The 13354-nt window shown below is 35.5% G+C and overlaps 2 protein-coding genes across 2 annotated transcripts; one reads left to right on the top strand and one right to left on the bottom strand.

Annotated features, from left to right (window-relative positions):
- Positions 1-2692: 2692 nt before the first annotated feature.
- LOC113510738 (uncharacterized) lies at positions 2693-11454 on the top strand. Its single transcript, XM_026894252.3, has 2 exons — positions 2693-3172; positions 10294-11454. The coding sequence occupies exons 1-2, from the start codon at positions 2762-2764 to the stop codon at positions 11452-11454; spliced, it is 1572 nt and encodes a 523-aa protein (XP_026750053.2). The 5' UTR covers positions 2693-2761.
- Positions 7472-8359, bottom strand: LOC116413664 (protein unc-13 homolog C-like). Its single transcript, XM_052896334.1, has one exon. The coding sequence runs from the start codon at positions 8269-8271 to the stop codon at positions 7501-7503; it is 771 nt and encodes a 256-aa protein (XP_052752294.1). The 5' UTR covers positions 8272-8359; the 3' UTR covers positions 7472-7500.
- Positions 11455-13354: the final 1900 nt, after the last annotated feature.

Here is a 13354-nt window from a genome sequence, read left to right as displayed (position 1 = left end):
ATCATTATTAAAAATCGGATGTTGTTTGCAAAACATGCCATTATCTTATCTTACTAATGTAATGAAATTGTATCTGGACAATATTTGTACTTGAAATGTATTTAAAAAAAAAGATTACGTAAGGAGTTTGAATAGGAGCAATAGAAGATAAAGGAATATTTTTTTGAAATTTTGTCTGCCTGTCAATATTTTTGTTTGTATGTTTGTTCCGCCATCATACATAAATTAATACAACAAGTTGAACGAGATTTTCACTGTTGTATTTCTGAAGTTCTAACTTTAAAACTGATGTATGTTTTATCAACCCACATCAAAAAGAAGATTCTGAATTCGGTTGTACATTTTTTTATTTTTGTTACGTCATAACTCCATCAGTTATAAACTGATTGGGAGATTTTCTTCTAAAAGGATAAACTTACAGAGTGATTCAATAGAAATTTTATTAAAATCAGTTTAGTCGTTTAGTTTTTTATTCAAAATAAATGGTTTTGCCACAATTGAAGGCGACTTTCTTATTGGAACACAATCTTAATTATGATACTTCATCTAAAACTTTACTATTTCACTTGTTTTCTTATTTCTGAAATACGAAATAAAAAACTAGATTAAGTTACATAATATATTAAGTCTTTCAAGGCACTTTCTTCCACGTACAACCACTCTTTGGAATCAACTTCCAGCAGCAGTATTTCCGAACCGATACGACAACATAACCTTCAAGAGCATAATCCTTTTTAAAAGCCGGTAGCACATCTGCAATACCGTTGGTGTTGTGGATGATCATGGGCGGCGGTAGCCACTTACCGACAGGTGAGCCGCATGCTCGTTTGCCCCCTGTGTTGTAAAAATAAAATTCACAAGAATCCGACTAACCGCACTTTCTTTAACAGTCGGTTAAAATTTTACTTTCGTATGATTAATATATTATAATTTTTTGTTTATTTAGTCAATGTAACTCAAAATTCATCATCGTTATATCAGCCTTTAACTGTTAACTGGTAAACATAAGCCTTCTCCTTAAAAGGCTTTGCTAATAGCTGCCACGTTTGACAGGCGGATTGGCAACCGCAGTTAGGCTTTAGTGTGTAGACTGTGCGGGGAGAAATCGGAATCCATGGAACACTTGATGTGCAACTGCGATTCGTTGGCAAGTATGCGTATGAGTCTACTGGGAACGGCTTATCCAGAACCAGGGGACTACAGATATCTTAAACCGCGGGATATCGTCAAGGTAACACAAAGGATCTATGAAATGATGGTATAAAGCAGGGGGAAGCACAAAAGATCCCAATGGGTCGACGTGCAACAGCTTAGCTGACCCCATATGCGAATATAAGATAAGGTAGGCTTTAGAAATGTTTCAGAGGCACGCCATTGCCCATACCTCGCCCTCCCTTAGTCGCCTCTTAGGACACCCACGGGAAAGAAAGGTGTGGCCCATTCTGAACCGAGACCACTGGACCACACCGGTACTTAATGATTAATGGATGGGTAGCAGTGCCCCTCCTAAAATAATGCTAAAGCCTAACTGTTGGCAAAACCCTCCTTATGGAAGAGACCTACGTTTAGCAATAGACCTATCTTTACCTACCTAAAACGTCATCATTGGTCATTCCATCGGAGCCCATGTATATGCATGAAATCAGTTTTTAAAATTCAGGAAGCAAGATATGTATTTTTATACAACTTAGAATGGCAAACAAGCTGACGACCCATTTGATTGAAAGTGGTAAACGTCGCCTATAGACATAAGCAGTACCATGGACATAACAGGGTATACTGTTTCGCCAATATTACCCCCCATGCGTTGACATTCCTGAGGACTCAGATGTTATTCCTCTTTACCCTGTAAATTCACCCTTCAAACCGAAACACAGCCATGCAAACACAACTGCTTTATGGTTGAAACACGAATGGGACAGAGGTACCCAAGCAAACGACTTTTGTACAAAGTCTCCCTCTGGTTCCTCCATTCTTTACATAAGAAAAGTTCGATCATTCAACTTGTAGTGATTTTATTTCTGTTAGTGTTTCAGGTTTATTTGTGAAGTAACAACAAATATATATCATATTCAAATATTTTTTTATGTAATCCCTCACTGTTGCCGCGCCAGTGTATACCGATAGCACAGGCGGGGTTACCATTCCATTATCATCTATTAAAAAAATACACCGTCATACAAGCACAGCTGCGTGACTGTAAGACACAAGAAAGACAGAAGTTTAATTTTTTTGCAACAAAGAAAAGGTAGGTCAGTTAACCCATCGTGACGAATTCAACGATAAGTTTCCAGGAGGAGCCGCATGGAGGTCGACCTAATAGGATATATTGATAGCAATGGACACTAACCTCCCCATTACTAAAAATCCCTTTCCCCCAAACAAAGTATACTTATTCTGAATGACGTGGCAAATATAAACAGAAATTTCCTCCACGGACTAATTGTCACTTGTCTGTGCAGGTAATTTATGGTTGTACAAATTAAAATACAATTTAATACACAGGTAAACCATGCCATAACACGTAAGTCTCGTATAAATCATTTTTTATTCAAATTTACGCGGGTAAATACGAGATATCAGTAATTATAATAAATTATTCATTTCACGACACGACGCCATTTCCAATATCGATAGGAAATATAAACCAATAAACGACGCTATTTTTATCAGGCTTACAGTAAAATGTTCATAGGGAAAGATAATGATAGTGTATTCGGAGCGATAATGAATCCAAATCAATTATTTGTTTATTGCAACAATGAAATATTTGACGATTTTGTGGACCCTAACGTTGTTAGCGGTCGAAAGTGTTTATACCAGTCTTGTCAATATACATTTTGAGGGGTGCGTGAATAAAGCCAATTGGAATATAGTGCAATATGATAACATTGACGTGTTACTGTTGAAACGGAACAAGATAATTATCGGAGCGTCATTTGATAGTTGCATCACGTTGGTTCCCGATTGTAATTTGCCTTCAGGAAGTATATTCCAACTGGAAGTCTACACACGACTGCATAATGAAAATAGCGGTTTAAAAGTGATTATGTATCCAGAGAACGGCCTTCCACTCAGTCATACCTTTAAAAGATCTGATATTTTCAATCAGGATCAGTTGATACCGGAATGGTTGACTCTTACTTTTCCGGTTCCAAATGATACTAAAAGGGTAAGTTAATATACATACATACATACATATCCGTCACGCCTGTCTCCCATTAGGGTAGGCAGAAACAATGGAACGCCAAATGCTTCGATTCAAACAAACCTCTTTCGCTTCTTCCTCTTCCTTTCCTTCTTCTTTTTTTTAAGGGTAAGTTAATATTTTTTTTACATCTCTTTTGTAATATTGACAGTAATCGTAAGAATGTTTTTTATATTATTATCAACTAGAAGAGATTTTTTTAATTAAATTGAGTGAAAAAAGATAGTGAAATTATTGCAATCGTAGTTCAAATCTATTAAGAATGGAATGTAAATCCTTAGTTTCCTAATTTTAATATCCTATTAGGTCATTTGAGTTTACAAATCCCCATAAACTAGTAAATTATAAGCCGTAGAAGGAATATGTCATTTTTACGCCATATCCTATCTGAATACGTCATTTTACGTCACACCTTATCTGTGTATGCCATTTTTATAATATTTTTATTTATTCTTTATTGTACACAAAAAAAATATTACATATAATATATATAAAATAAAGGTGTACAATAGGCGAGCTTAACTCTGTAAGAGTTCTCTTCCAGCAAACCCTGAGTGGAAAGGAGCATTAATTATTTATTAGCGGGCAGTATGCGTACAATAATAGAAGGAAACATTATTGATGTTTCTATTAAAACATATGAAATATGTTGACTACATAAATAACTCATACAATTAAAATCAAAATAAATACATATCTGTATACATATACATATATACATAGACATAAAATATCTCTTTACATACAAAAAAATAGGTACATATACATACATAGACATAATAAGTTTATGAGGACAGAAGATGCTCTTTTAATCTGCTCTTGAATATATTCAGCGATTGACTTTCACGAATATGCAGTGGAAGAGAGTTCCATAGTCTAGCCGCATGAACCGTAAATGATCCACTATAGCATGAGGAGGTATGAGGAGGGATTTTAAGAATAAGGGATTTACTCGACCTACTGGACATGCCAGTGGGGTCAAGGAAAGTGAAACGTTCACAAAGATAAGATGGAGAGGAAGAATTATACAGTACAGAATACAGGAAAGATAAAAGATGAAAATCACGACGTTGACGAATTGGGAGCCATTTTAATATGCTTCTGTAAGAGGAGACATGATCGTATTTTCTAAGTCCATAAATAAAACGTATGCATAAATTCTGTAGCCGCTCCAACCTATTTAATTGTTCCTCTGTGACATCTAGATAACATACGTCAGCATAATCTAGAAGAGGTAGTAATAAAGCTTGGGCGAGTGTGATTTTCGTTTCAATGGGCAAAAATTTCTGAAAACGTTTGAGCGAGTGAAAAGAAAAGTATAGTTTCCTACTTACTCCATTGATATGCTCACCCCAGGATAAATTACTGTCGAACATGATTCCAAGATTTTTGGCACTTCTAGCATACGGAATTGGAGATTGCTCATAGAAAATAGAAGGTAAAACATCAATATCAAGAGCACTATATCTCCGATGCCCCCCGATTATTAATGCCTGAGATTTACGGGGGTTGACTAGAAGTCCGTAGGATTTTGCCCAATGGGATATTTTATTTAAATCATGGTTTATATGATCAATAGCCTCAGAGATGTCACAGAGTTCAAAGTGTTGGTATAGTTGCAAATCGTCTGCATAGAGATGGTAGGGAGAAGAAATTACTTGAGTAATAGCATTAATAAATACTGAGAAAAGAAGCGGGGAGAGAACGCCGCCTTGTGGGACTCCAGATGCAACCTCACACCAATCTGAGTATACCTCATCATAGCGTACGCATTGCAATCGGCCCCGAAGATATGAATCTAACCAATTGATTACAGGTGGAGATATGTTAAGAGATGAAAGGATACTTAAAAGAATGTCATAGTCAACAGAATTAAAGGCACTGCTGAAGTCCAATAGAACAAGGAGTGTCAGGGAGTGGTTGTCCATAGCCCAGCGTATATCATCAGTTACTTTGACAAGTGCACTAACTGTGCTGTGACCAGGACGGAAACCAGATTGATAAGGACTCAGCAAGTTATGGCCAGACAAATAAACGGATAGTTGCTTGTGCACAATGTGCTCCAATACTTTAGATAAGGTGGGAAGTATTGAGATAGGTCTCAGGTCAGAAATAGATATGGGATTGGATGTTTTAGGGATAGGAATAATGTGTGCTTTCTTCCATAGCTCGGGAAAAGAGCATGTGTCTAAAGAAAAATTAATTATATGAGTAATTATTGACAATAGTTCATCAACAATGGGTCGTATCATTAGAATGCTCACACCGTCTGCACCCGAAGCTTTGGAAGAGATATTGAGGAGACATTTCTTAACATCACACTCTGTAACCATGCTGAAAGAAAAGGGATTACACTCGGGTCTAGGCATTTTCAGAAGGTGATCAATAGTAGTATTTTTGACATTATTGTCTAGGTATATGGGTGATTTAGAGAAATGTTTGTTGATGTCATTGGGATTAAAATTGTTAGAGATCTCTCCAGTAGACTTACCAATGCCGAGTGATTTAAGAAATTTCCACAAATTTTCCGGGTTGTGGTCAATTACTGAATTATGTATATAGCGACGTTTAGAATCCCTACACATTCTAGTGCAGCGATTGCGTAATCTCCTATAAGTAGTCAGGTTATCCTCCGTTGGTGATATGCGATAGCGTCTCTTGGCTTTATCTCGTTTAGACATTAAACACTTGATACGTTTGTCAAGCCAAGGTGCAGGAAGATGTTTAATCTTGACTCTTTTAAGGGGAGCATGAGAATCATATAGTCTGTTTAAGACACTATTAAATTTACTGACTTTGTCATTTATGTCAGAATATTCTAAAATTGGATTCCAGTCAACTTTATTAGCATCTGAACGCAGTTGTTCCAAGTCAATCTTGTTGTAGCTTCTAAGAAGTACATATTTGGAAGAAGGTTTAGGTGTACGCACACGATACGATACATAGATTAAATCATGATAAGAAAAAGGAGCAGTTATTTGTCCAGAGGTATTAACATTATCAGGATTGTTTACAATAATTAGGTCGAGAAGTGATGGGGAGCTGTGAGGGGCGTGATGTGTGGCTAAAGATGGAAGGATATGCATATCAATGGACGAGACCAAACTACGGAGCTTCTGGGAACGGTAATCATTTTTTAATAAACAAGTGTTAAAGTCTCCAAGAATAATAGTATGGTCGTATAAAGTTGATATGTTTTCTAAGTAACTTTCAAAAGAAGAGAAGTAGTCTATATGACATGACGGACTATAAAAAACACCAAGTAGTAATTTGGAGTGTAGGAGGTTTAATTCTATAAAAAGATATTCCGCAGACTGAGAATAAATACTAGGAGAATGGTCAACAATCGTATACGATAAACCTGTTCGTAGGTAAATAGCCACACCACCTCCCCCAGCCCCGGTTCTATCATTCCGAATTAGTGTATAACCTGGTAGGGAAAATTGAGTAGATAGGAGAGAAGGTTTGAGAAAGGTTTCGGAAATAAGGACAGCATCCACTGTGTTGGGATCGAAACTAGACAAAAGATCATCATAGTGAGCAGGAACACTTTGAGCATTGATATGGACTATATTTATAGATTTGCTTTTATTGTATGGTAACATTATTTGATTCAAACGGCGTAACAGTAATGTAGACTCATCTTCAGTGAAAGCACTAACATAACTGTCGTCAGAATTGGCATTTGAAGAGCAAGAAAAAAAATCGTCATTAAAATTTAATGACATTATAGTTATAAGATAAATAAATAATATATTAATAATAATTATATTTAATTCTAAAGGAAGCTTTAAGTTTCAAACAATAAATGCACCTTTGCACTCATCATTAGTTACCTATATTATACAAAACAACATAAGCCGTAATCAAGTATTACGAATAAAAACATTTAAACAAAGACCATCTAAAGTGAAGGAAACTCACAGATATAGAATATTCCCCTGAAGAATATCCCTAATCCATAAACATGTATAACCATAGATTAAGGGTTAGCATGCAGATACAATATTTATGATACTGGCAACTCAATGTAATGTTTGACTTTGACATTTAAATATCTGAGAGGTGTAAATGACTGCAGTAACTAAGAGCGTTGACAATTTGTTTTGAAATATGTTATGTTTTACTACCCACATAACACTACAAGTACTTTAATGAGGCAGTATAATTTGATTCAAAGCACATTATCAAGCAAACAAAACACAGTGCACACTACACAGAAAGATGCGATCTCAAAAATTGTGATAATTAAATTAAACAAAAGTCATAGTAAAGCAACAGCAGAGTAATATTTACTTATTACCGCGTCTGGATCTACCCGCCTTAATGTTTTTTGTAGGAGTTGAGTCACTCACGTTATCAAGCTGCTTCTCTCGAGACCCCCGTTCCGGGACATGCGATGGGAATTTCTTTAATAGGAAATTGAGCTCAGACATAGTTTCGATCTTATGTCGACTTTTGTCAGGAAGCAATAATATAATCTTGCCCTCTGAGGTCCAACTACTCTTCACGCCGAACCGGGCACGGGCAGCATTGAATACATCATGTCGAGGCTTTGTAAGAAATTCCGATATAGTCAATCCAGTACCCTTGAGCAACGTCTTAGCCTTCCAAACAAGATCACGATGCTTATACTGCTGGAAACGTACTAATAAGGGTCGCTTCCTACCTGTGTCCGAGCCAAGGTGATGACATGTAACAAGGTCATCTGATGAGATATCCGCCAGTTTTAACTGTTCAGAAATAACTTTAAGAACAGCAGATTTCACATTATCCTTTGGGTCTTGTACACCATGGAAGAGAAGGACTTTCCTGCGGGAAGCCATTTCATGCCTGTCAAGTCCAAGATATAATAGCTCCATTTGCTCCTTGATAGTCTTCAGTGTACTCCACATTAATTTCTTGAAGTCACTATAGTCTTTGGACAATGCCGATTGAACGCTCTGGGTACTTCCATCAGGCTGCGAGAAACTCTTCAAGTTTTCTTCATATTGTGTCATACGGCTCTGGAATGTATGACTAAGTTCCTCCATATTACTCGACAACTTGTTGTATAGATCCATTGCTGACACTTATGTTATCCAGAGGTTGTGAAATGTGAGAGGATTAGGTGCAGAGGTGACTATTGTACAATATTAGCACGTATGTACCATATACATTTAATTTCTATAATTTTAAATTAAATAAAATGAGGAGCCACAAATTTTTACTGTGCGTATACCAACTACCCGCTACTATTTTTTGTAATATCATTCCCTTTATATTGGTGGGTCAAAACATATATATATATATATATATATATATGATTTTAGTTATTACCTTGGTTGATTATTTAAAAATTTAATAATTGTTAGATACTTTGTACGACTTTTAATTGAGCACCTCTGTCGTATTCATTCGTAAAGCAGTTGTGTTTGCATATCTGTTTTTCGGTTTGAATGGTGGGATATGGCAAAGAATTTACAGGGTTCAGAGGAATAACACCTGAGCCCTCAGGAATGGCAACGCATGGGGAGTATCATGGGTGAAACAGTATACTCTGGTATGTCTATGGTACTGCTCATGTCTCATGTTAAACTACTGTACATATTTGAATAATTTTTAACAGAGGAAAATATATAAAAGCAACAAACATATATAATATGTAATAAAAATATTTTTTAATAATATATTATTATAATAAAACTAGCTATTCGACTAGATTATTAATAGATTGAGATAGAAATTGGACTGTCGTTCATAATACCAAGTATAAGATATATCCTAAATTTGATTTACAAATTCAATTAAACATTTATTTATTTATTTGCTCTTTATTGCACCACTTAATTAATAATACAAACATGTATAATATTGGTAAATATGTAATGTTATATATTTCTGTCTCTGCCAAACTCTTACCTAAAAGCAGGGGAAAGGATGTTAACAATGGTGTTTATCAGCCCCATTGTTAGCATTATACATTATCAGGTCAACTTCTACGCGATTTCCCTGAAAATCATAGTGATAAATTATTGTTGAATTCATCACAGGGGAACCAACTGATCTATTTAGTCTTCATCTGTCATCCTTTACTGATGCCCCGCCAATATATTTCTACAGATTACTGTTTCATTTATACCCATTTAAAAACCGCTTCAAAGCCTAAAGTTATAACCGACCTTATGTTACACAAATTATTTTAATTTATACTTATATTGTTATCTCGATTATTATCGTAACATTCCAAAGAGTTGAATACAACAGCATACCTTTGATATCTTAGAGTGATATAAAATTCCTTTATCAATTTCCATTCTATCACGTTTCACACTAATCAAACCCTAGACTATATCTTTACATTTTTGTCCTGATGGATGTCTAATAATTATTTTTTACTAGCTGTATTTAGGACATAAAGTATACTATATCCTAAATTAGGATATAACCTACCCATATACCAGGGGGAAAGGGATTGTTAGTAATGGAGATTAAAAATCCCATTGCTAGCAATATACCTAACCAGGTCGACCTCCTCGTGGTTCCCCTGGAAACTATCATGGTTAATTCCTGATGAATTCATCGTGATGGGCTAACTGGCCTGTTTTCATTCTCATCGATCACCCTTCACTGGTGCTCCGCCAGCGTACCCCGTTAGCGCAGGCGGGCTTACCATACCATTTTCATCCACCAAAAAAAACCCATATACCAAATGTCATTCCAATCCGTTCAGTAGTTTGTCTATTCTTTGCGTGAAAAAGTAACAAACACCCATCCATCCACTCATCCCCATCTATCCTTTCAAACTTTCGCACTTATAATTTTATAAGGTTGAATTTTAATACACTTCGATAAAGAAAAAGGCAGGCAACATCATATAGCGTTATTAATAAACATATTACAATTAATTATTTCCACTCCTTTCCAACATATTCCTTACGTAACATGAGATCTTGTATAAAACAGACCATCTAGATTGATAAATGTACACAGTTAAAATGATGTATTTAAATCAAAACGTCTATTACATATTTTAAAATCCTCCATCTATAATAGAAAATCGATTCAACATATATATATACAATAATAAAGTCATTTCATTTCAGATTGAACTACACGGATTTACTGAAAATGATGAAATCCTTCTAATCGATTCAATACAATTGATATTAAATGATGTTTCTTATCAAGATAATCAATTTACTACAGATAATTTATTAACACTTTTTGCATATAATATTGTTAATGCTGGTATATACAACGAAAATCTAGTAAGTAGCGATAAAATTATTTATGACAGTCAATCTGATGCTAATAGTGAGTTTAATACAGAAATAGACAGAGTAAGAAGATCTTTAAAAAATTGGAACGAAGATGGTAATACAGATACAGAATTTATACTTTATGATCCAATCAAATATGATTTAATAGCTAATCAACCAACGATATATACAGACACTTTTATAGAATCTCCATACGATGATTTAAATGAAAACAGCATAGTGTCGTCAACGTCTACTGAAACAACGTCCAGTGAAATATCGAATAGTGAAACAACGACCAGTGATCCAACGGCTAGTGAAACAACGACCAGTGAACCAACGGCTAGTGAAACAACGACCAGTGAACCAACGGCTAGTGAAACAACGACCAGTGAACCAACGGCTAGTGAAACAACGACCAGTGAACCAACGGCTAGTGAAACAACGTCCAGTGAAACAACGACCAGTGATCCAACGGCTAGTGAAACAACGTCCAGTGAAACAACGACCAGTGATCCAACGGCTAGTGAAACAACGTCCAGTGAAACAACGACCAGTGATCCAACGGCTAGTGAAACAACGTCCAGTGAAACAACGACCAGTGATCCAACGGCTAGTGAAACAACGTCCAGTGAAACAACGACCAGTGAAACAACGACCAGTGAAACAACGGATAGTGAAACAACGACCAGTGAACCAACGGCTAGTGAAACAACGACCAGTGAAACAACGACAACTCAAGCAACAACTATTGGAGAAAACCCAGACTCAACAGAAGATACATCAATATTAGTAATTATACTGATTATTGTATCTGTCGTAATAGTTTTAGCTTTATTAGGTGTATGTGCCTATTTCTTAGGGAAGAGGAAGGCGAAAGTCGAACAGCGACCTCTTGAGGAAGACTTTGATCCTGAAGCAGAGCCACCTATAACTATAACTATTCCTCGTGTTAAAGGCGTGTATTATAATACAGGTTCAATTTCACCATCACGATATATATAAGTATGAATATAAAAACTTTAGATTACACAAAAATATTTCAATTGATACTCGTATTTATGAAAAAATTACTGAATATTTGTTAACTCTAAGCAAAGATGAAAAAGACAGTGTTAGAAAAAGAAGTTAGGTAGTAGGTAGTTAGCTTAAAACTGCTTGTCCAAAGTGGGTATTTAAATAAAAACATATTACAGTTCTACAACCACAATGGAAGCATTTAAAAATCGCTTAGTAAACTCTTAACCAAGTACACAAAGAAAAATTAACATATGAGAAAATGGGAGCAAACCATACACACCATCATTTAGAATATTCTTAGGGCTTTCTTATCAATTCTTTTGTCTTTCTTGTACGTGTTGTACAGAGTATGTCAAAAAGGTATTTATTTATTTGAGATACAGTGTTCCTTTGCGGTACTTCAAGAATAGACACGTTCTCGATTGGATTGTATTTTTTTTTTGTTAGTATTACGATATTTCTTCAACAGCTTTTTATACTCGTGTTAATTGTGTCACGAATTCACGATTAAAGTCGTTAATTTTGCGAATCAAATTTTTAATTTTTTTTTTTTTTTTCGTTTTTGGATCAATATTTGCAGTATTTATAAAAGTATCCGTTGTAGCTATTAGTTCTGATTTAAAATCTCAAGTTTGACATAAAATTACAATAACACTGTAATACGATAATACGAGTAGGTAGTACAAATAGAAAGGTTAAACAAGCTCAAGTGTCAAAGGGCTGGGCACATAGCTTGAAGAACCGATAACAGATGGGGAAGAAAGGTTCTTGATTGGCGACCGCGTATGGGCACACGCAGTGTACGACGACCACCCACTAGATGGAGTGATGACCTGAAATGCATTGCAGGGAGTCAGTGGATGCAGGTGGCTCAGCACCGTTCTTTATGACAGTCTATGGGGAAGGCTTATATCCAGCAATGGGTAAAATGATGATGATGATAAAGAGAATGTAAATAAAACAAATGTATTTTAATTTTTATTGTAATATTATATGTGGTATGTATAATTAATTAACAATGACAATTGTTTATTTAGAATTATATAATAAGTTTAATTATAGAAATTAAAATAAATGTTTTCTTTTTTTATCAAGATGAATGATTTAAAGGAAACAGGAATTAACGCGTTCAAATTCTAATAATTATTCACGTAAATTATAATAATTCACATGAATTGCCTCGACGTTCGACCAGGCTACACTGGTCATTCTCACCTATCATCTCTCACTTGAGCCCCGCCAGCGTATACCGTTAGCGCAGGCGGAGTTACCACTCCATTGTCATCCATTAAAAAAACATCCAGTATAGTGACACAATTTGGGTGGTGGGACAATGACTGCAAGAAAAAACTTTTGCCTCGGAAATGGAAACATGACAGCGCTACATCAGTTTATTCGTAAGTAGACTGATTAATACGTGATAGAACTGGGGGTCTACCATGAAATGAAATTCCGAATTTTCGGACTCAATTTCGTGTTTTTGTTCATACTCAAATCGACCCAGTAAATGAAGCTTAACATTTCGTTCGTCATAACTCCTACTATAAAAGACCAAAGTCAGGATATATTAACTTGTTTAATATTTTTAAACGGTGTGTATAATGCAATTTTTGCATCAAATTTGTGTTTCGTTTGGCTTCGAAATTTCGGAAAACATTTCATGGTGGGCCCTCAGTACTGAAAACGGTTCCTCACAAACACAAACAGAGCACCACGTCTGTACGAGTATATGGTCACACACACTGAAGCAAAAAGATGGAAGGACATGCCATGCTAACATCGACAATATATACTATTTCGTTCCTCTAGTTTCCTCTAACAGCGTCCAGGATATAAAAATTAGTTATGACATATGGTTACAGTGGTCTCTAATTTCACTTAAGTT

Source organism: Galleria mellonella, unplaced genomic scaffold (genome assembly GCF_026898425.1).
Source record: "Galleria mellonella isolate WM207_F2 unplaced genomic scaffold, CSIRO_AGI_GalMel_v1 utg32, whole genome shotgun sequence".
NCBI classification, from domain to species: domain Eukaryota; kingdom Metazoa; phylum Arthropoda; class Insecta; order Lepidoptera; family Pyralidae; genus Galleria; species Galleria mellonella.
The sequence above is the reverse complement of the archived record's forward strand: the minus strand, read 5'-3'. Positions and strand labels throughout refer to the sequence as shown.